This window comes from Schistocerca piceifrons, chromosome 4 (assembly GCF_021461385.2).
Source record: "Schistocerca piceifrons isolate TAMUIC-IGC-003096 chromosome 4, iqSchPice1.1, whole genome shotgun sequence".
NCBI classification, from domain to species: Eukaryota; Metazoa; Arthropoda; class Insecta; order Orthoptera; family Acrididae; genus Schistocerca; species Schistocerca piceifrons.
In genome coordinates, this window is record NC_060141.1 from 248837593 (window position 1) to 248859329 (window position 21737).

The following is a 21737-nucleotide window of genomic DNA, read 5'->3' on the forward strand; positions in this document are numbered from 1 at the left end:
CCTCACAGTTTCCTTGCAATGTCATAACGAATTTTCCTTGTTACTTAACCTACACTCAGCCGCGCGGGATTAGCCGAGCGGTCTAGGGCGCTACAGTCGTAGACTGTGCGGCTGGTCCCGGCGGAGGCTCGAGTCCTCCCTCGGACATGGGTGTGTGTGTTTGTCCTTAGGATAATTTAGGTTACGTAGTGTGTAAGCTTAGGGACTGATGACCTTAGCAGTTAAGTCCCATAAGATTTCACACACATTTGAACTTTTTTTTTAACCTACACTCATTTCATATTTCTGTCGACTCAAGCCATACGTTGGCTCAACTTACGCACTGACGGAGGGATCACTGGTACGTTCGTTTGCTTATGTTCAGGATCAATTGTCACTCCTGCACCTACCGTCGAGCATCCACAGGTCTCAAAACATTCAGAGAGATTTCGTATTATTTTTTAATCCCCGCAATAACTTAGTTCTCAATAATAATAATTCACGCTTGCAGTCCGATAACGAATTTTCCTTGTTGCTTAACCTACACTCAATTCATATTTCTGTCGACTCACGCTATATATTGGCTTAACTGCCACACCGATGGATGGGTCACAATCAACAACGTCACCTCGCTCCATGAGGTACTGCAGAGGGTTCTGAAATTTAATGCAGGATCTTGGCGTTATGAAATACATATTGTGTAATACATATACACGGTGTTCAAAGAAAAGTGTCGAATACTTTGTTGAGTAGTAGTTTCCTGTAATAAACAAGTGTGCACAGGCGTTCAACGTGGCGTCCATTCATGACAATGTAACTCTCTGCCCTTCGGTGTAAGGCATGACGCACCCTTTGAAGTGTACCGGTTGTTGTTGTACCTGCTGGCACGCATTCAAGACGCGACCCTGTCTGCAGATCGTTGATTGGCGTGGCGTAGATCAATTCCTTCGAGTGTCCCCATAACCAAAATTCTAAGGGATTGAGGTCTCGGGAACGAGCAGGCATGGCGTGTCCCCGCCCCCTCCCCCCCCCCCCCCCCCCCCCCCCCGCCCGCCCGCCCCACTCAACCGACCAATCCAGCGGTCCTAAAATGTCTGCGTTAGATGTTCACGGACTTTGTGATGAAAGTGTGCTGGTGCACAATCAAGCCTGAACTATACTTGTGTTTGTTGTTGGAATGGCACAGCCTCCAGAAAAGTAGGCAATACATTAATGAAGAAGTCCAGATAATGTGCTCCAGTTAACCTTTGTCGTAGCACGTATGGCCTAATAATCTATAGCCAAGTACGCGTGCCCATTCGTTGAGTGTCTGTGTTGGTGCCCTCTTTCCTGAATTGTTTGAGGATTTACGTCTGACCACACATGCTGGTTATGGAAATTCACAACACTATCTCTTGTGAACCCTGCCTCATCGGTAAATAAACTCTTGGATGTGAACAGTGGATCCGTGCAACAGCCGTTAACAGAATCGCCGTCTGCCATGATGATCCTGTGACCTTAGGGCCTGAACACGCTGTAGATGATATTGGTGCAGCAATTGTTCATAAACTGCCCCCAAATAAGAGAGTTAGACACGCCTTCTGCTGCTGCTAATCGTGGCACACTGATCCCAGGGGTTTCTTCCACTGTATGTAGCACACGCTCCTCCATGTCAGGCGTACGAACTGTGTGGGGCCTACCTCTGTCAGTTTCCGAGGTGCAATGGTACCTACGTCCCTCAGACGCTGGAAAAGTCTGCCGAACAGCTTATCAGAGAAATTTTTTTAACGTAGAAGGCATAGCCTCGCAGACTATGTCCATTTGTTAAATCATAGCAGACTGATCATATCCGCCATTTCATTTGTCGAGTAGTAGGCTTCCTCTTCTAACAACAACAGGGTTGACAGTACTGCAGAATAAAGCACACAAACACGACGAAAACTGACGTAGCGCACAACACGACTCGAACCACACAAATGACAGCAGATCATCTAATGATAGGCAGAGTACTGTGAGTAAGACAACACAATACCCTGACGACACATTTAACGGAGCGCCAGCGCAACAACTGTGTTATTAATAACCGCAACCAAGCGTCGGGCAGCCGTTCGTATAAACACGCGTTTATCTCGGAAAGTACACGTTTTCGGATCCATGTTTATTGGACTTATTTTTCTTGTTTCGATGAGTACTAACACCTTTCAAAGTATTGGACACATGTTTTTGAACACCCTGTATATGAATATTTCATATTTTGAAAGACACCGTAGATTTCTTTAAAACTAATCATCTGTGTATCTGACTGCGCTTAGACACTTCCGGGCTTCTAGTCGAGTGGATTCCTCTGAAAGACGCGAAGCATCAATGAGTCACTTCGCCGAAACGTGACGAGTAGGAAAGTCATAGAAATATCCGTCTCTTCGAGGAAACCACCGTCCTTGAAACTTGTGAACGTCATGTTAGTGTAGGTCACTATGAATATGAAGTAAATAAAAGGCTTAGTTGCGACAGACGCGGCCGACCCCTGTGGCTGCGGCAGTGTGCGATAGCGGTCTATCTGCAGAGCGCCAGCAGTAGCCAGCAGGCAGTGGCCAGGGGCAGTAACAGCCAGTGGTCAGCATGCTGCGCCTCGGGTTCTTGGGCGCCGGAAAGATGGCGCATGCGCTCGCCAACGGCTTCCTTGCAGCAGGTAATTTAATTTATTCTTTCATTTTGGAGCACTATAAATGCAATCGGTATCGATTTCTAAAGTTTGCACAAAGTAAACAATACGCAGTGCCACGGGTAACAACGTAACCCTTAGAGGTCTGTCTGTTCGACTGTTCAAAATCCTTTTTCTCAGGAACAGGTAGACGTATGAAATTGAAATTTGTGTCCTATGTTAATACCTACGGTCCCTTGACGATGTAAGAAAATAAATCTTCTATATCAAAGCAATCAAAAGATACGGCCATTTATCTCACATATTCGATGATCGCAGACTCAGACATCAAAACCGACAGGTAGTTACAATTGACGTAGAATTATGGAATTTGCCAAAAAGCAAGGTTTCACGCTACAACCAAAGGAAAAAAATTAAAAAAACTGTTAATTTCTAATTATACCATACGAAAAAATATCTTTTGTCGATTGTTATCTGACTTCAAACTCGAAATTAAATCATTCTCGAAAGTCTTGGAATTCCTGGCTCGCATGTCACCATTTTTTTAAAATCAGTTTTGTATTAAATTTTTGAAAATCTTTTATGGCACAATCTATGCCTGGAAACGTAGAGAATTGAAACGTTTAATTCGAAGCTGTGTTTGAGTTTTATTAAATCCTCAATGATTCGATTGTGACGTGTATTACTTTGTAGTTGTGCTGATTTTCTCTTGCGTATAGTGGGTAATTGAGTATAAATACTGAGCAAACTGTCATAGCACTTAGTTTTCGAAAAGAGGCCCGCCGGATACACTCTTTTTAAGATGTCTGCAAACACCTTACCGCTTTCTTCTGTTTTGTTCATCTTTTTTGTCCCAGAAGAGCTATCTCATAACACTATGCAGCATGTTACATGGCTATGGAAAACTAATGGTACGAGTCGAAAGACACGTTCTCACTCACTTATACTCCAAGTTAACTCAAGTATGTGACCGTTGGTAGTTAATACATAGAGAGTCTGTGAGATGATTCCAAATTAGACTTTAGAGTCAAAATTTACACACAACAGTTTAAGTGTCGGAGCACCTGGCCTAAAAATTCCATTCTCAAGTTTATTTTCCTTAAGTTTAGCTGATTATCTTTAAACTAGTTACTGTATAGACTGAGATTGAGTTCTGTTCTGTCTGACAATGCTTCTCAATTTTTCTGGTAGCAAATGTACGGATGTTCTTCAAAGAAACGACATACATAATGGAATGTATTGGAACAGTTACTTGTATAATTGGAATAGGGGATGACAACATATGTTATCCTCTTCGTGAAATAATAAGGTCGTATGGCATTGTTGGGTGTACAACTGATTAATTTAAACCAGTTACTGTACATTCTGAGGTTGTTTTTGTTCTGTTTCATTAGCAATGTATCTCAGTTTTGCTTGCAGTAGCCATACGGCTGTTCTTTGGACAAGGAAACGACATACATTACGAAATGTTTCAAAACAATTATATAGTGAGAGGAGAGGATGTAATAATAATGATAATTTCGGTGCCTGAACGGCCTGGATCCCATGTGGCGACTTGCATGTCCCTTACCTAAGACATTAATTCTACCTGGAAAAGGGGACCTACAGTTTAACGTGGAATCCGAAGCACGTATAATTCTCGGCGAATTTTAACGTCACTGAGAGGAGAAGGCCATGTTAAAGGCACACTAAATGCTTTCCGGGGTTCGACCTGCGGCCTTACTGTTACCAGGCACCTGTTCTACCACTTTACTACCAGGCCCGACAGAAGGGAGAATGACAGGGTACGGTGTCGTCATCGCAAGATAACAAAGTCAAAAGACATAGAAGGATGAAAAGGATTTTTTTTGTTAAATAACGGATTCTTCACCAAGTAACGAGCAATATTTGTTTCTCAAGTATATATCTGTGTGTGGCTGTGACCGGGATTTTAGCGTCTTGTTTGCGTTTTTGATGGTGATGAGAGAGGAGATAGGGGACAGTCTAGAACGCACACTCTTCCGCTCACGAGTAGTATCTAGAGCAGAATTTTCCATACTATGTTTCGCAGAATTCTGCCCGGCGGGAAGTAAATAAATGCTCCGCAAAAAACTGTTAATAAGAATGTTTTTTAGATTTTGAAAGTATTATCTTTTAAAATCTTATTGTGATTTCTGTGTCATTAGTTACGATTTAAAACTGAGGTAATCACTGGATAAAACAAGTTTGCCTCATTTTTTAAAAGAAATTATTAACTTTCAAAATAAACAAAGTGTTCCATCAAAAACTAGGATTCACAGAGTGTTCCGTCAGAGGAAAAGTCTGGGAACACTTGATGTAGAGGGACGACCTTCCACAAATGAATTACCACCAACAATGTCGCACGCACTCGCTCTGTGAAACATTGCGGACAGGTTTGGAATTTGATCTAGGACTTTGGCGCAAAGTCTGGGAAGGGATGAAATATGCAACTAAAAGCTCCCTGACAATCTTCCCAAAGAAATATCTGACAGATAACAAAAGTGTTTTAAATGTTGACTGAAACTATTTCTCCTTAGCAACTTATTATACACCACAGTGAATTCTTGAGAAGAGATTATTAATGATTTTGAAGAAAAAAGGCGTGTCAGTCACCAATAAGTAACCACATGAATATTTTTATTTTATTTATTCTGTAGTTGTATCGAAATGTTCTATTTTTCTTCAGTTGGAAAGATCTGCGTAGTTCCCCGTCATAACATTTATCATGAACTTGGTCTTTGGGAGAAGTAACTAACACAGGTGGCGTAAGTTTCTCCTGTCGCCAGTATCGATGCGCCTACATCCGAGCACAAACGTGTAGAAACAACCTCGATTCTAGAGAATGGTACCAATGCTGGATAAAAGATTCTTTCAGAGCTCTCCATGCATTACTATCTTCTGCGATACTCATCCATTTTGTTGCTGTTTGCCTTCTACTGTTGTCACTTATCTTCCGCTTGGTTGCGTTCTCGCCGTTTTCTTAACTTTTAGTGTCTCTTCAGTCGATGTGCCGTACATTCCGGTTCTAGGCACTTCAGTCCGGAACCGCGCGACTGCTACGGTTGCAGGTTCGAATCCTACCTCGGACATGGATGTGTGTGATGTCCTTAGTTAGGTTTAAGTAGTTCTAAGTTCTAGGGGACTGATGTCTAGGGGACTGATGACCGCAGATGTTAAGTCCCGTAGTGAACAGAGCCATTTGAACCATTTGAACCGTCCATTCGCCTGCTACGTGTTGCTGTCCACACCCATTTCATTTCTGTCGCAATCGTAATTGGGTCTTCCAATCCGCTTGTTCTCTGATACATCTTTATTTTACTGTCTCCTCTAGTGTTTCGCAAAATGTACCTCTCCATTCCTCACTTAAAAAGCCTCAGTTTTTTAATGATTTGACAGTCACGAGTTTATAGCCTACTACCTTAACTCAAAGCTGATATTACAACTGGTTTTAAACTTTTCGTTTCACACTGACTGAAGTCTTAGTTTTGGAAACTATGTTTAGTTCGCCAAAAGAACTGTATAAGTTCATTGTTAATTTGCGCTATTTTCTTTTTACGCGTTCACTACACGTAATTTTAGCATTTTGTAACTGGTTTTCAGGCCTACTAATAAACCAGCTCTATCACCCTCATCCATTAACTAACGCTAAGTCCCTTAAGACAGCGTATGTTGCGAAGAGAGACTTTTAGGTACACACACATCCTCTCTTCTCGCCTTTTACTGAATTTGGGGTATATTTTCTGACATCATTCGAGTCGTGTCCGTTTTGACTGCTGTGGGTGATGGATGACCCAGTAGATGACGTGCAGGTGGCATGCCTGACAGTTGATAGTGGGGGGGGGGGGGGGGGAGGTCAGTATGTGGCTGTTGAGAGAGCTGACTGTGTTCATGTGTAGAATGGAGGTTGGGCTTTGACTGGTTCTGTTTTAGTGGGAGGTGTCTATCGCTTCATGTTGTGAAATTTTGTGGGTGGTGAGAATTTTACTAGGAGCCAGTTGAACTGTGGAGACGAAGGCTGAAGAAAAATTGTGCCTGATTCTGACAACAAGGTTTTTTTACACGGAGATGGAAGAGGAAGAATACTGAAATTGATTTTATATGTTTGAAGGTAGCAGATTTAAAGTGTGGGAATGTTGAAAAAGATGTTCTGAAGAAACATTGTTGGGAAGCTGACAAGTGTCTCAGGTAGTGGGCAGAAGACGGTGGGGATTGTTTTACTAGAGGAAAGAGGAAGGACGGGATGGTTTGTATTTGGGGACTGTGTGGTATGGCGCTAGTCACATGTATTGCAAGTTATGGCTTGGGATTAAGGATTGGCCATCCTCGTGGGAATGGGGTTATCTGTTGTGGAGGTAGGTGGCTGAGCTTCTACATGATTGGAATTGTATACACCGAAAGCTGCTATGGATGATTAGGCCTAGACTGCAGTGACAGATGAAGTTGTCGTTTCGAATAAACGATCAGTTACAGCAGATGATTCGCCAAATATCGTGATTAATTAGAGCAGTACCACATCTTTCGCATACGAGTAGGTTTTTATTAATTCCAAGATGTGGTTGGACGTTGGTTTGATGCCATTATCTCAAGATACATGGCCACGTCTGTACTCTAAAAGAGATTAACCTAACGTTTAATAGAGCACGACTACTATATCGCACACGTGTGCTTGTCTGGACCATGAATGGACTCAGCGAAGCTACAATGCTCTTGCCGCTTGCGATGATGCACCGTATACTTCAAATGTGTCTGAACCTTTCGTCTATGCACAGTTGAACTAAAATTTCTCGTAAGTTAGCTAATGGAATTCAGCGCCATGTAAGGAATCTAGTCAATTACAATATTTACTTTTTTGCTACTGGTTGTTTTAGACATGCATTCGGTCCACGTCTTCGAGTTGCTTACAGAATGAAATACACATATTTTCTTGATTTTGACTAAACAAAACGGAAGAAAACATAAAAAAATGCACCCGAAGACAAAAAAGATGCACCAGGAAGGAACTATCCGATTGGGATGGAAATCGGTAGATGTGATGTACTGTACATGTTCAGACGAAGAAATGACCACAATTTCAGAAAATTCAGACGATTTATTCAAGAGAAAGAGTTTCACTAATTGAGGAAGTCAATAACGCGTTGGTTCATGTATGGCCATCGAGCAAGAATTTATTCAGCTTGGCATTGATTAGTAGAGTTGTTGGATGTATTTCTGAGGAATATCGTGCCATATTCTGTACAACTGGCGCGTTAGATCGTAAAAATCCCGAGCTGGTTGGAAAGCCCTGTCGATAATGGTTCAAACGCTCTCAACTGGGAAAAGATCTGGCGACATTGCTGGCCAAGGGAGTATTTGCCAAGCACGACGACAAGCAGTAGAAACTCTCTCCATGTGTAGAAGGCCATTATCTTGCTGAAATGTAAGCCCAGGGTGGCTTGCCATGAAGAGAAACAAAACGGGGGGTAGAATGTCGTCGACTTACCGGTCTATATTTCTTCGAGTTCTCAATTTTATAATCGATCTCATCCTGTGCTATAGGCAGTCGCAATATACTGTGAAAAACCGAATAAAAATAGGCTTGCTTGTACCGTCTTGGACGGTATGATTTCGCATGGTTCAAAATGGCTCTGAGTACTATGGGACTCAACTGCTGAGGTCATTAGTCCCCTAGAACTTAGAACTAGTTAAACCTAACTAACCTAAGGACATCACACACATCCATGCCCGAGGCAGGATTCGAACCTGCGACCGTAGCGTCTCGCGGTTCCAGACTGCAGCGCCTAGAACCGCACGGCCACTTCGGCCGGCATTTCGCATGGGTTGTGGCATCAGTTTCCTGATGCTGCATTTGCATTTATGGCAACAGCTATCTTCTCGATCATTATCACGGAACTTCCGGCTTATCCGCCCGACCGTTCGTATAGCCTACGTTGTGAATTGTGATGGCACTACAACGCTCGCTTCACTAAGCCTCATCGGTTTCCTTTTCCTCAGGAACGTATAAACGTATCAAGTTGAAATTCGTATGACATACTAAGGGGTATGGTCTGTTGGCGGTATAGAAAACGTAGGCTTCTAAGTCAGTGCAATCAAAAGAAACGGCCATTTATATCACATATTTTAACACTTGCAAACTCACTCTTTAAAACCTAAAGGTGTCTCCCCGTTGATCTATAAACACGAAATCTGAAAGAAGCAATGTTTCACAGTACAACTAAAGCAAAAAAAAAAAAGCATAAAATTGTTAATTTGTGATTATATCACAGAAACAATATTTCTACTGTCATTTGTTACCCAACTTCAAACTTAAAATCAAAGTATTCTCGGAAGTCTTGATATTCCGGGGATCGTTATCTTGCCAGTATCGATGTCGATAACAGGCAAAAGACGCCGAGATTCTCGACTCCCGGGATGTGTTAACTGTCTGTATACATAATTAAGCGTGTCTCGAACGCTCAGAACGCGAATCCTACTTGCACGTGCCCAGTTTTTTTTCTTTGGAACTAACACTTTATGCGTTGCAGGAGATGGATGTTTTAATCGTATAAAATTAATATTTATTGATAAATGAAGTGGATTAAGAATAAATATTACACTTGTGTGCCAAATCTAAGTGCAGTAGAGCCTTATTAAGGGAAACATTGTTTCTCAGTGGTGCAAAAGAATGGAAGGGAAAGGGTGCTTGGAGGGTTAAATTGTGAATTATGGTAGGTCGCCGGATCGTTGTCATGAATTTCCCTCCTTCGTAGGTCTGCAGGCAGAAGAGCGTGCAGGCGAGTCCTCACCCTCTCTACCCAACTACGTCACAAAAAAAGAAAAAACTGCAGGGTGTTTTATAAAGTTATGCCAACCCTTCCGCAGCTTGCTTTATGAATCACTGGCGACGCAGTCCGCAGACACCGCCTGGGGCGTATATTTTCCAAAAAGTGTGTTAGCACTACGTTGAATGCAGATACGGGTTGCTAATAATGCAAACGCAAGAAAAGTATTTATACAGATTCTACGTAAATCTCTGCACGCTGGACCAAACTACTATAGGGGATACTGATTCTTAGGCCTTCTGTGTGCAGATGTAGCGTTCTTCCGCGAAAGGCGACTTCCCCCAGCACGAGCGTCACTCGCTTTTCGCTTTATTGATAGACTTTACGTCCCCAGCATTTCCTGTCCAGTTCTCTTAAGAGAGTAGACAAAATAGCTTCACTGAGCTCCTGTTTACATAGTTATTTCCAGTTTTTGAGTACTTATTTACATTTGTTAAGTGAGCTCCTACCTTAATTTGTAAGTGTGGTGTTGTCAGTGACCTATGAAGTGTTGGTGAGAAAGGGATTGGATTGGTAAATATAGCGCCTTGCTGTTGTATTTAGTTGAAAGCGTATTGAAAAGCCATGTAACCGTTTTGTAGTCACTTAGTGCTAAATTAATGAATGACCAGAAAGTTACTGCACTTCTCTCACCGTTAATTGTGTAACTGGTAGACTGCATAAAACTCTTCCATTCAGGAACTGCAGGGACTTGTGGAGTGGTTTGCACTGAAGTGGAGCCACCTACCGAACACATCCAGAGTCTATCTTGCAAGTTGGGTTGCACAATGAGCTAATTTAAGCCTCTAGGCCTCTTCAGATGTTGGGAGAGCTGAGGCTGGGGTGATGAATTTTACAGCGCCTCATGCTCTGAAATGTGTTCCAGTCATTGATATTGGAGACAATGAAATCAACATTGTCGAATACCTACTGCCAGCCTGTTACATTTAGGACAGCCTCTTCAGTGTGGTAGACATTTGGCAGCTCCAGCTATTGAGTTTTTCTGCATAATAGCACATTCGACCATAGGAAATAAGTACTCACTCATTAGAGTGACAATAGCTCAATGAATTCATTTTGTCTACTCGCATGAGAGAACTTTATAGGATATTCTGGAGAGGTATAGTCTTACTGTGAAATGAAAAGCAGGGAGCGTTTGTGGTGGGGGAACTTGCCATTGTCAGAAGAATTTTACAACTGCCGTACGGGAAGACTTAGAACCAATTTCCCCTCTAGCAGCGTATAGCAGTGTGCAGAGATTTACTTAGACTCTGTCTACATCCATTTCATGCGTTAGTATTATCAATAATTCATATCTGTATTCCATGTAGTGTTAACGCAGTCTGTGGAAAATAAACACCCTTGGGCATGTCTGCGGACTACGTTGCCGGTGGTTCGTAAGGCGAGCTGCGGAAGGGTCTGTAAAACTTTGTGAACTACCCTATAGTTATTTTTTGTGACGTAATGCCGTGGAGGGAATGGGGAATAACCTGCTCTCTCTTCATTTTGCAGACCTATGAAGGAGGGAAGTACATGACTACAATTTGGCGACCTATCTTCCTTCACGCTTCTATTCTCCACCCCTGCCTTTCCACCTTGTTATTAACCCAGAACAGATTTATCCCTTAATAAGGTTCTGCTGCACATAGAGGTGATACATACATTTCATACTTTTAACCCACTTAATGTTACAATAAACATTAATTTTATATCATTAAAACACTATTTCTCCATCCCCTGGAACATGGAAACCATTAATCTCGAGGAAAAATTAACAGGTCCTTTTTTTGTAGTAAATGTAATGTAGTTTAATTTTTTACTGAAAAAATCTGCGGTTTTTGAGCTATTCTTGAAAAACATAAAAAAGTGATCTTTAAAAGCTCCTCCCCCCGTCCCCCCTCTCAGCTCACACTTCACCGGTCAGGATTTTCTGTATGTCGTTCATGACACTCCCTCCTACAACTGCACAAAAAATTGCGACTACACGAACTTTTTCCCCGAATTTTCCCTTATTCACTGGACTATAACGGCGCTTTCGCTAATGGGCGTTGCAGAAATTAAGTCACTGGCCGGCTGTGCTCTCGTATCGCGGTTGCGCGCCAAGCGCTGGACGGAGACCACCCCTCACCCTCGGACAAAGTCCCGCGTTATCTGTGCCGCGGCTGCACACTGCCGCATTCACCTCGCCGCTGTCATTTTCCGTGACGTCACACTACTACGACTGAGTCCACTCGCTCGCGGTTACGCAAAGAAACTGACCTCTGACCACAGCGCGAGCACAACGGCTTCCTTCGCTTGTTATCTGCAATTCACAAACAGTTTCTCGGATGCCAGAATCGTTTGATCCTTTACAGTTAATTATTTCTCAGGTTGCTTCTGATACAACTCCACCACGCTATCTTGTTTACATCTTCTTCTTCAGCCTATCTCAATCCACTGCCGAATATAGGCCTTCTCCATATGTTACCCCTGTCTTCGCTTTTGAGGCAACTGGTATCGTCGTGTTCCAGCCACAAACTTCACATTAGCAGACTCTCTCTTTTGTGGTTTTCGAATACCTCTCGTGGTCTGATGGTCTCAGTGAACAATACTAGGGGGCCACTTACTGCAATCTTGTCGATCTGTGCGTCCATCCCGTTGCCATTTAAGTCTTGCAATTTTCTACAGAACGTGTGTTACCTTCGTTCTCCTTCTAAAGCCCTCCGATCGAATCTTATCCCTGAGGCTGACACCTAGCAACTGTCGCCCCATGGCTCGTTGTGTGCCCTGTTGTTTACGAACACTTGCCGTAGTCATAGTTTCCAGATCTTAGTATGCAAGTATTATAGACCTCACCTTTCGGGTTATTTAAAAAATTCTTTTTGGTAAGGATTCATCTTAGTTCCAGAACTCTGCCCAGCTCAAATCTATTGTGCGCTTTGATTGTTTATCCCTAGTTTTATCTTGTGGCCAAGAGACGTGTTTATGAACAATTTCTGTAGATTGGTTTCTGACTATAAGTGATTTGTCGCCTCGACATACACTATGTGATCAAAAGTATCCGGACACATAGCTGAAAATGACTTACAAGTTCTTGACGCTCTCCATCGGTAGTGCTGGAATTCAATATGGCGTTGCCCACTCTTAGCCTTGATGACAGCTTCCACTCTCTCAGGCATACGTTCAATCAGGTGCTAGAAGGTTTGTTGGGGAATGGCAGAACATTCTGCACGGAGTGCTGCACTGAGGAGAGGTATCGATGTCGGTGGGTGAGGCCTGGCACGAAGTCGGCGTTCCAAAACACGTTCAATCTGGTGCTAGAAGGTTTCTTGGCGAATGGCAGCCCATTCTTCACTGGGTGCTGCACTCAGGAGAGGCATGGATGTCGGTCGGTGAGGCCTGGCACGAAGTCGGCGTTCCAAAACATCCCAAAGTGTTCTGTAGGATTCAGGTCAGGACTCTGTGCAGGCCATTCCATTACAGGGAGGTTACTGTCGTGTAACCACTCCGCCACAGACCATGCATTATAAACAGGTGCTCGAACGTGTTGAAAGATGCAATCGCCATCCCCGATTTGCTCTCCAACAATGGGAAGCAAGAAGGTGCTTAAAACATCAATGTAGGCCTGTGCTGTGATAGTGCCACGCAAAACAAGGGGCGCAAGCCCCCTCCATGAAAAACACGACCACTCCATAACACCACTATCTCCGAATTTACTTTTAGCAATATACCGGCTGGCAGATGACGTTTACCGGACATTCACCATAACCACACGCTGCCATCAGATCGCCACATTGTGTACCGTGATTCGTCACTCCACACAACGTTTTTCCACTGTTCAATCGTCCAATGTTTACGCTCCTTACACCAAGCAAGACGTCGTTTGGCATTTACCAGCGTGATATGTGGCTTATGAGCAGCCGCTCCACCCTGAAATCAAAGTTTCTCACCTCCCACCTAAATGTCATAGTACTTGCACAGTGGATCCTGATGCAGTTTGGAATTCCTGTGTGACGGTCTGGGTAGATATCTGCCTATTACACATTACGACCCTCTTCAACTGTCTCTGTCAGCCAACAGACGAGGTCGGCCTGTAGCTTTTGTGCTGTACGTGTCCCTTCACATTTCAGATTCACTATCACATCGGAAGCAGTGGACCTAGGGACGTTTTGGAGTGTGGAAATCTCGCGTACAGACGTATGACACAATTTACAACCAATCACCTGACCACGTTCGAAGTCCGTGAGTTCCGTGGAGCACCCCATTCTGCTCTCTCACGATGTCTAATGACTCGCTGATATTGAGTGCCTGGCAGTAGGTGACATCACAATGCACCTAATACGAGAAACGTATGTTTTTGGGGGCGTACGGATACTTCTGATCACATAGTGTAGTATTTTTCTTTCCTGAGGTTCATTTCCACGCCAACCTTTACAGGGACAAGTTTTTGTTTCTGGGTCGTATTGTGCAGTTCTTCCAAATCTTCACTTGCGTACGTTATACAGAACGTCTTAGTCTCGACACTGTTAGCAAGAATCCAAGCATGTGGAATAGGTCTTCAGATATGTGACTTACTCGAAGACTTTTTGAGTAATACAAAACAGTGCTTCGATCTGGACACCTTAAGCTCATTAGGGACAAAGTCTACGTTTGAATGTCAGAGTGAGGCGTGGTAGGATCGCTCCTGTTCTCCATATTCATTGACAAAACGTTGGGTAGGATGGTTAGTCATGAAAGACTGTCTTCGGAAAAGTGTCGTCGTTGAATGACCCTGCAGAGATTTAGGAAGACCTGGAAATAATTTCTACTTGGTATGATGAACAACAGCGTGGTTTGAATGTGGATAACGGTAAGTTAATGCGGATGGGCTACAGGACCGTTCCAGCAACATTCTCAGATACAGTTAATGGTATGCTGCTTGACTCAGATACATCGATTTAATATCGAGACGTAACATTGAGAAAGGACAGGAAGATAAGATGTCTGTTAAGACATGAGGGAATAATTTCCATAGTTGTAGAGGCATCTGTAGAGGCTAAAAACTGTAGATGAAATTAGAGATTGTAATACATCCAGCAAATAATTGAAGACGTAGGTTGCAATTGCTACTCTGATAAGAAAAAGTTGAGAAATTTGTGGCGGGCCGCATCAAACCAATCGGAAGAGTGGTGACTAAAAATAAAAAAAAAAAAAAAAAAGTGAAACGGCATTAATGGAATGAACGCACAAGGTTAGGTGTAGGGATGGTGTGTGGTCGACCAAGATTTATTGGGAGAGTTCTAGGAAAGTCTGGTGGAACCTTAAAGGAGACCGCGCACAAAACGGATTTGGAAAATTACATGGTGTTCCAGAAATGTTGCGACAGATTTCGAGGGTTTGTAATCGGTGTCTTGAGGAACATATTGAGGATAGGAATCCGTTTCTGGAAACGTCATCCGATGATGCTACAGAGCCACCCTTTCGGAACCGAACGTGACTTTGTACGCTGACGGGCAGTAGGAAGAACATCTCGCAATGTTTTTGTGATTCAGTGATCGCAACTGATTGCCATAATCGCCAGTGGAGATGCTGCTTAGACAGGTCTTGTCTCCTATGAATGCGATGCTATGTTGCCTCAATCGATGACTGTTTCGGACCCTGGTTTCCACCTGCAGTTTATTTTCCTCCTAAAAACCGAAAAAACATAAGAGATTTTAGAGGGCCAGGAGATAAATAAATTACGGTAGAAACCAGTGTCCGAAACCGTCATTCACCGAAATTCCCACGCAACAGCTAGCACCATCTTCTCCACTCGTCAGTGGCAATCGCCATCACTGAGTAACAAAAAACATTGCGAGACATTCCATCTATGTTCCGTCAGCGTAAACAGTCACGTTTGGTGCCGAAGGAGTTGTCTAGTGGTAGGCGCCGACGCCTATAACTTCGACGCTCTCTAGCGTCGTTACATGACATTCCCGACACAGGTTCCTATCCTCGATTTGTTTGTCATGATACCCTCTGCAACGTCTCGTCGGTTGTCGAAAAATTTCTGGGAAACTCTGTATAAATTTGCTAATATTAGGTCTAAATCTAAACGGCAGGAAGTGTTTTCTGAAAATGTTTATCTGGAATATAGTGAAACGTGAGCTCATAAAAGAAGAGAAAACAATATTTTGAGGTCCGGGATATAGAAGAATCCGAATTTTAAGTGGCTAAGTTGGATAATGGAAGAGCATGTAAGGGTTGTAGTAGGGAAGGCAAATGTCGACTTCGGTTTATTGGGATAATTTAAGGAAAGTATGGTTCATTTGTAAAGGATACCGCATGTAGGACACTAATGCCCCCTTCGTTAAGTACTGTTAGAGTGTTTGCGATCCGCACCAGGTCGGACTAAAGGAAGACTTCGAAGCAGTTCAGAGGCGAGCTATTAGGTCTGTTAACAGTATGTTCGAACAATATTCAAGTATTATGGAGATGCTTCGGGAACTGAAATGGGTATCCTTGGAGGGAAGGCGATGTTCTTTTCGTGGAGCACTATTGAGAATATTTAGAGAACTATCATTTGAGGCTAACTGCAGAACGATTCTACTGCCGCCAATGCGTATTTCTCGTAAGGACCACGAAGATAAGGTTAGAGGGGTTAGGGCTCGTAAGGCTCTATTTAAGATTGTAAAAGGAAAAGAAATGACTAGTAGTGGTACTACCATACGATGCTTGTGGAGTATATATGTAACTGTAGATGTAGACGTACTGAATCAAATAGAACACAAACTAAGGTGATAGGTCGCATCTGCGTTTACATCTGTGGCGTAAAATAATATTTAAGCTAGAAATGGAGAGAAGTTAAAGGGAGTGGGATGGGGTGGATTTACAGCGGGAGAGCAAGCCTTGAACATAAAAGCAGGTTAAACTAGTTTTATTTTTCAATAGTCTCGCAGTGATGAACAAATTTGCACAGAGTATACTAGTAGGTTGGTCTGCAGTAAACCAATTTTCTTACTGAAGTCTAAAACATGTAATGCCGGGAAAATAATTTCCGCCTAATGACTATGCTGGAGTAACGAAGTTTTACAGTACTTAAAAATTGTGGACTGGAATAAAACAATTCTATGACATCCCACACAAGCTCAATGGCGGTTGGCTCTTGCCATCGTACTCGGCAGAGGTTTTGAAGACGTCTCTGAGGTTGCGGTTGGAAAAACAAAAATATTTTGGCGAGATATGTCTTGCTAGGAGGACTCCGCTCCTCCACAGTGTAACAACAGGAGTGGCGACTTCCTGAATGTACTGTGCACTGCTCACTGTTCCCTCGTCTGAGGGGGATTCGATTATTGTACCTGTAGGTTGTGATTCCTTGTGCGCTGCTGGATGGTACACGTTCTGCTGGTAGATCTATAGCAAATAAGGCGCCTTAGACCCCGAAAGTTATTTTTCACAAATTGAAAACCTATCAACCTTGACGAATGGAAGAGACATTGGCAGACGACGACGGTCCCTAACTTTAGGCTGATAATCCGACTAAGCAAGTATTAAGTTTTTAATTACCATAAAAATTGCGGATCACATTAAACAGGATTCGAGATGGTGTAGGAGGAAGCAGTAGGTAGATGGTAAAGTGGCCCTTGCCAAAGACTGTGGGAAGGTACAAACGAATGACAGTTTTCTCCAGAAATGGGTTTTGCAGCTTGTGATATAGCAACTTCCGCAAGTTAACAGATAATACAAAAGTATGGCTGAATAACTTGAAAGTTTTAAATATTTAGTAATTCATGGAAAGTTGTCCTTGAAGGTGAATTTCGTTCCTTAATAATCAGGCTACCTGAGCACACCTCTAAGCCTGGTTCAGAATTTCATTGTCATTGATGTTTCCACCTATGATTTGCAAACTCTTTGTAGTATTATTTGTCTAAACATGTACCTTCAAATCTTAAGTTTAAGTACTTTAAGTTGGTTCTTTTATTTATTGTTTACTCGAATAAAATGAATCGTAGTACTAGTAATGCGAATTTAAAATGTGTGAAGTTTGTCTTGGTTTCACAGGTGTATGCCCAATAATGTTACGAATTTCCCCTTTTGTCCAAATAAATTAGTAGTATGTCTGTACAAAAGAAAATTAAACCAAAATCAAGGCTATTTGCGATACTGCTCAAAAAGACCAAGATAACACACACACACACACACACACACACACACACACACACACACACACACACGATCACACATTGCATAAAAACACGTAAAGATATCGACAATACTGGCGTAAGTCACAGTATTTCCACGTTTAAAAGTCTGTACTATTTATCAAAAATATGTAAAATTACCAACCATCTTTGCCATGATTAAAAGTATCCGCACATCCTCAACCGCATTAACGAAATAGCCAATCATTATCTAGCCACACAGGCGCCATGTTTAAAATTATCTGAACGACCTGAGATGCGTAAATTGTCACCATGTTCTTAAGTATCTGAAAGACCTGAATTGCGTAATTTGGCGCCATGTTGAAAATATCCGAAAGGCCTCAAATGCGTAAATCGGTGTCATATTCAAAAAATCTGAACGACCTGAAATATTTATTAAAAATACTTAAAGATAATGACAATATTGGTGTAACTACTGTATCCACGATTAAAATATGTTTATCTATCAAAAATATATAAGCTTTGGAAGAGTGCTGTTATTGTGTAAGGTTAAGATACAATTGACACCTAAAACATAACTGTGGACTCTTAATTATGTGCCACAATGCTGTTTTCACGTCGATGAAGGTTTCTCTTAGTCCTAAAGGAGAGTATATTACTGGCGGTATAAATATTGATGTACAAAAACAGACTGTGACATTTAGTGAAAGGAATTATGGAACCAAGACAGCCTAAAAAAGTTTAGAGACTGCATCTCCATAAGCAATATTAATAGCATATTCATTCACGGACGTCACACTTTAGGACAACAGACCATATTAAAAATAGTGTGTTTTGGTGAGAGCGTTAATGTGGTGTATCAGTTAAACTGCATATTTTCGTAACACTCAAGTATTATTTCGAAATGCACCAAATACTATAAGTAAGCTTCGTAAACACTGCTCGACTTTCGTATGTAAAAGTTAATGATGGTCAAGGTTCCACACAGATCGCTGATAACGAACGAAAATTCGATATTTGCACCAAAATGAAATAGCTCTTAAATTGTCTGTATTATTTATAAAAATACGTAAAATTTTCTTCTATAACTGTACAAAACATACTTGGCACTATTGTTGTAACTTAACTGTTCTGTAACAGTAAAAAATACACATGATTTACATATTGACTCTATTAATGTAACTTACATGTAAAGCTGCATTAAACAACGAGAAAAGTTCGAGGATTGTTGCACACTTGAGAGAAGCCAAAAATTTGCTGTATTATTTTTGAGAAACTTCGTGAAGATTTGTTCTATATGCCTTTCGTTTATCCAACACCTGCTCTTCCATTCCTGATGCCACCGGTTGTCGTGCTACCTGCATTTAGGGATCAGATCCAGCATTTCATGGGTGACCACATGAACACATTTTTTAACTGTTCATACATAACATCTGCTGAGCCTTGCTTATTCTTCCTTATTTTTCTTATTTTCTCTATAAAACGTAATTTGGACATGGATTGTACAGACTCATTCTTGAGGAATTTTAGATTGTATTTTCATTCTTCAATGGCGTTGTCATATTTTGGGTGTTCTCTGTTGTTATTTTCATATTTAAGGAAGATTTTCTCCTTTAGCGGCAGTTGGTCTGTACTACGTTCCGCTCCTCTTTATACCCTTACATTAATCCGAAGTTAAGATCTTTGCCTTAATATAACGTAGTCTATTGTGATCTTAAGTTGTCGTGTATGTTGAAGTAAAGTGAATTTGCGAATATCATCCTAATGAAGGTATCCATTCATCATATTCGGTTCACACCATTGACATATATCAGTCAATCTTTCACCGTTGACTATATTCTCTCCAAAAGACCCCCACTACCTTGCTATGTGACATAAATGCTCAAATAAATAAAATCAATAAATCTCTTCAAGCTGTCCTTCAACGTAACAGCCACACCAAGACTAGGCCTGCTCAGTCTTCACAGTGTCGCTATACAGTGTGTGTATCACCGCAAGTATTGGGGAAATGGAAAGTGCTATTGATGTGTGGTTTTGCCACAATATATTGGTACTCAATAAACAGTTTGTAATAATACTTAGGAAGAGTAAATACACATTTTAAATGTAACAATGGATTTTGACATCAACAAACTAAAAGTGGGGTAAATTAGTGTCAACGGTGTTTGTTGCAGGATTCTACTGTGACTCGTTAACGAGATAACATATTTTGAAAAGTTTCCACACCGACACTTGTTTGTGCCTTTCAACCTGCGTAATTGCTAGGTACGTTGTTGTTATGTGTGTTTACAATGTGCTCGGGTGATCCTTGTTTGCATTACGACTTGCTGGTCAGTTAGTGTGTGACAGTCCATGCAGCAGATCGTTAATGAACGATGGGATTTATCAATGCAGAAAGAGCCGAATTGCGCGTAGTGTATGGAGAGTGTAGGAATAATGCAGTTCGTTCTTGTAAGGTATATGCGGCAAGATATCCCAATAGACATCAATCATCTTAACAGTTACTTATCTACCTCTTCAACCAGTTACGTGAAATTGGTAGTGTAACGACTAGACAATGTAACAGAAGGAAACAAGTGACGACAGAAGAGGAAGAAATTAATGATCTTGCTTTTGTTGCAGTTGGTTCGCACGTTAGCTCAAACGCAATCGCATGAGGAAGTGGCATCAGTCAGCCAAGTGTACTTCGCATTTTCCACTGACATAGGTTCCATGCCTATCACATCTCTCTCCATCCAGAGCTGCAAGGAAACGATTATGAGAACCGTGTTAACTTCTGTACCTTGGTATTACGCTAAGATACTGCAGATTTGTCACGTATCTTTTTAGTGAAGCGACATTTACCAATCATGGCCAGGTAAATCCGAAACATGCGCTGTTGGTCTATTTACAGTCTTCGTTGGCCCCTACAGGTGGAACGACTGTACCTACGGTGTGTAAACGTGTGTTGTGGGGTAGTGTGTCATCAGGTCATAGGCCCATTATTCATAGACGGAACACGGAACGCAGCCTTCTAACAGACCATCTTCCACGGATGCTAGAAGACGTTCCTCTGCAGACCAGGAGGAACCTGTGGTACCAACATGACGGTTGTCCAGCCAGTAGTGCACGAAGTACTATAGTATGTCTTCACGAACTGATTCCAAATCATTGGAGTGGGCGCAGGGGACCTGTGTCTTGATTGGACCATTCCCCGGATTTGATGCCTGTAGACTTTTTTTCGGTGGGAAAGCTGAAAGACGCCATCATCAAGGACATAAGCGTCGATGTATTACTGCAGAGTGCTCGAACATCTTCATTGAAAAGCTAGCGCGTGTCCAGCATTCGTTCTATACCAGACCGGAAGCGTGTATTGCCGCTGCCAGTGGTCATTTTGAATACAAACTGTGATGGTCGGTTGTCTCGTTACTACACTACTGGCCATAAAAATTGCTACACCAAGAAGAAATGCAGATGATAAACGGGTATTCATTGGACAAATATGTTATACTAGAACTGACATGTGATTACATTTTCACGCTATTTGGGTGCATAGATCCTGAGAAATCAGTACCCAGAACAACCACCTCTGGCCGTAATAACGGCCTTGATACGCCTGGGCAGAGCTTGGATGGCGTGTACAGGTACAGCTGCCCATGCAGCTTCAACACGATACCACAGTTCATCAAGAGTAGTGACTGGCGTATTGTGACGAGCCAGTTGCTCGGCCACCATTGACCAGACGTTTTCAATTGCTAAGAGATCTGGAGAATGTGCTGGCCAGGGCAGCAGTCGAACATTTTCTGTATCTAGAAAGGCCCGTACAGGACCTGCAACATGCGGTCGTGCACTATCCTGCTGAAATTTAGTTTCGCAGGGATCGAATGAAGGGTAGAGCCACGGGTCGTAACACATCTGAAATGTAACGTCCACTGTTCAAAGTGCCGTCAATGTGAACAAGAGGTGACCGAGACGTGTAACCAATGGCACCCCATACCATCACGCCGGGTGATACGCCAGTATGGCGATGACGAATACACGCTTCCTATGTGCGTTCACCGCGATGTCGCCAAACACGGATGCGACCATCATGATGCTATAAACAGAACCTGGATTCATCCGAAAAAATGATGTTTCGTCATTCGTGCGCCCAGGTTCGTCGTTGAGTACACCATCGCAGGCGCTCCTGTCTGTGATACAGCGTCAAGGGTAACCGCAGCCATGGTTCCGAGATGATAGTCC

The 21737-nt window shown here is 42.3% G+C and overlaps 1 protein-coding gene across 2 annotated transcripts in view; it reads left to right on the forward strand.

Annotated features, from left to right (window-relative positions):
• The first annotated feature begins 2496 nt into the window (after positions 1 to 2496).
• LOC124795194 (pyrroline-5-carboxylate reductase 1, mitochondrial-like) overlaps positions 2497 to 21737 on the forward strand; it is a 154449-nt gene continuing 135208 nt past the window's right edge. For both annotated transcript variants that reach the window (XM_047259098.1, XM_047259099.1), the window contains exon 1: positions 2497 to 2647. In XM_047259098.1, the coding sequence (XP_047115054.1) occupies positions 2578 to 2647 (70 nt within the window). In that variant the 5' untranslated portion in view covers positions 2497 to 2577. The remainder of the gene's footprint in view (positions 2648 to 21737) is intronic.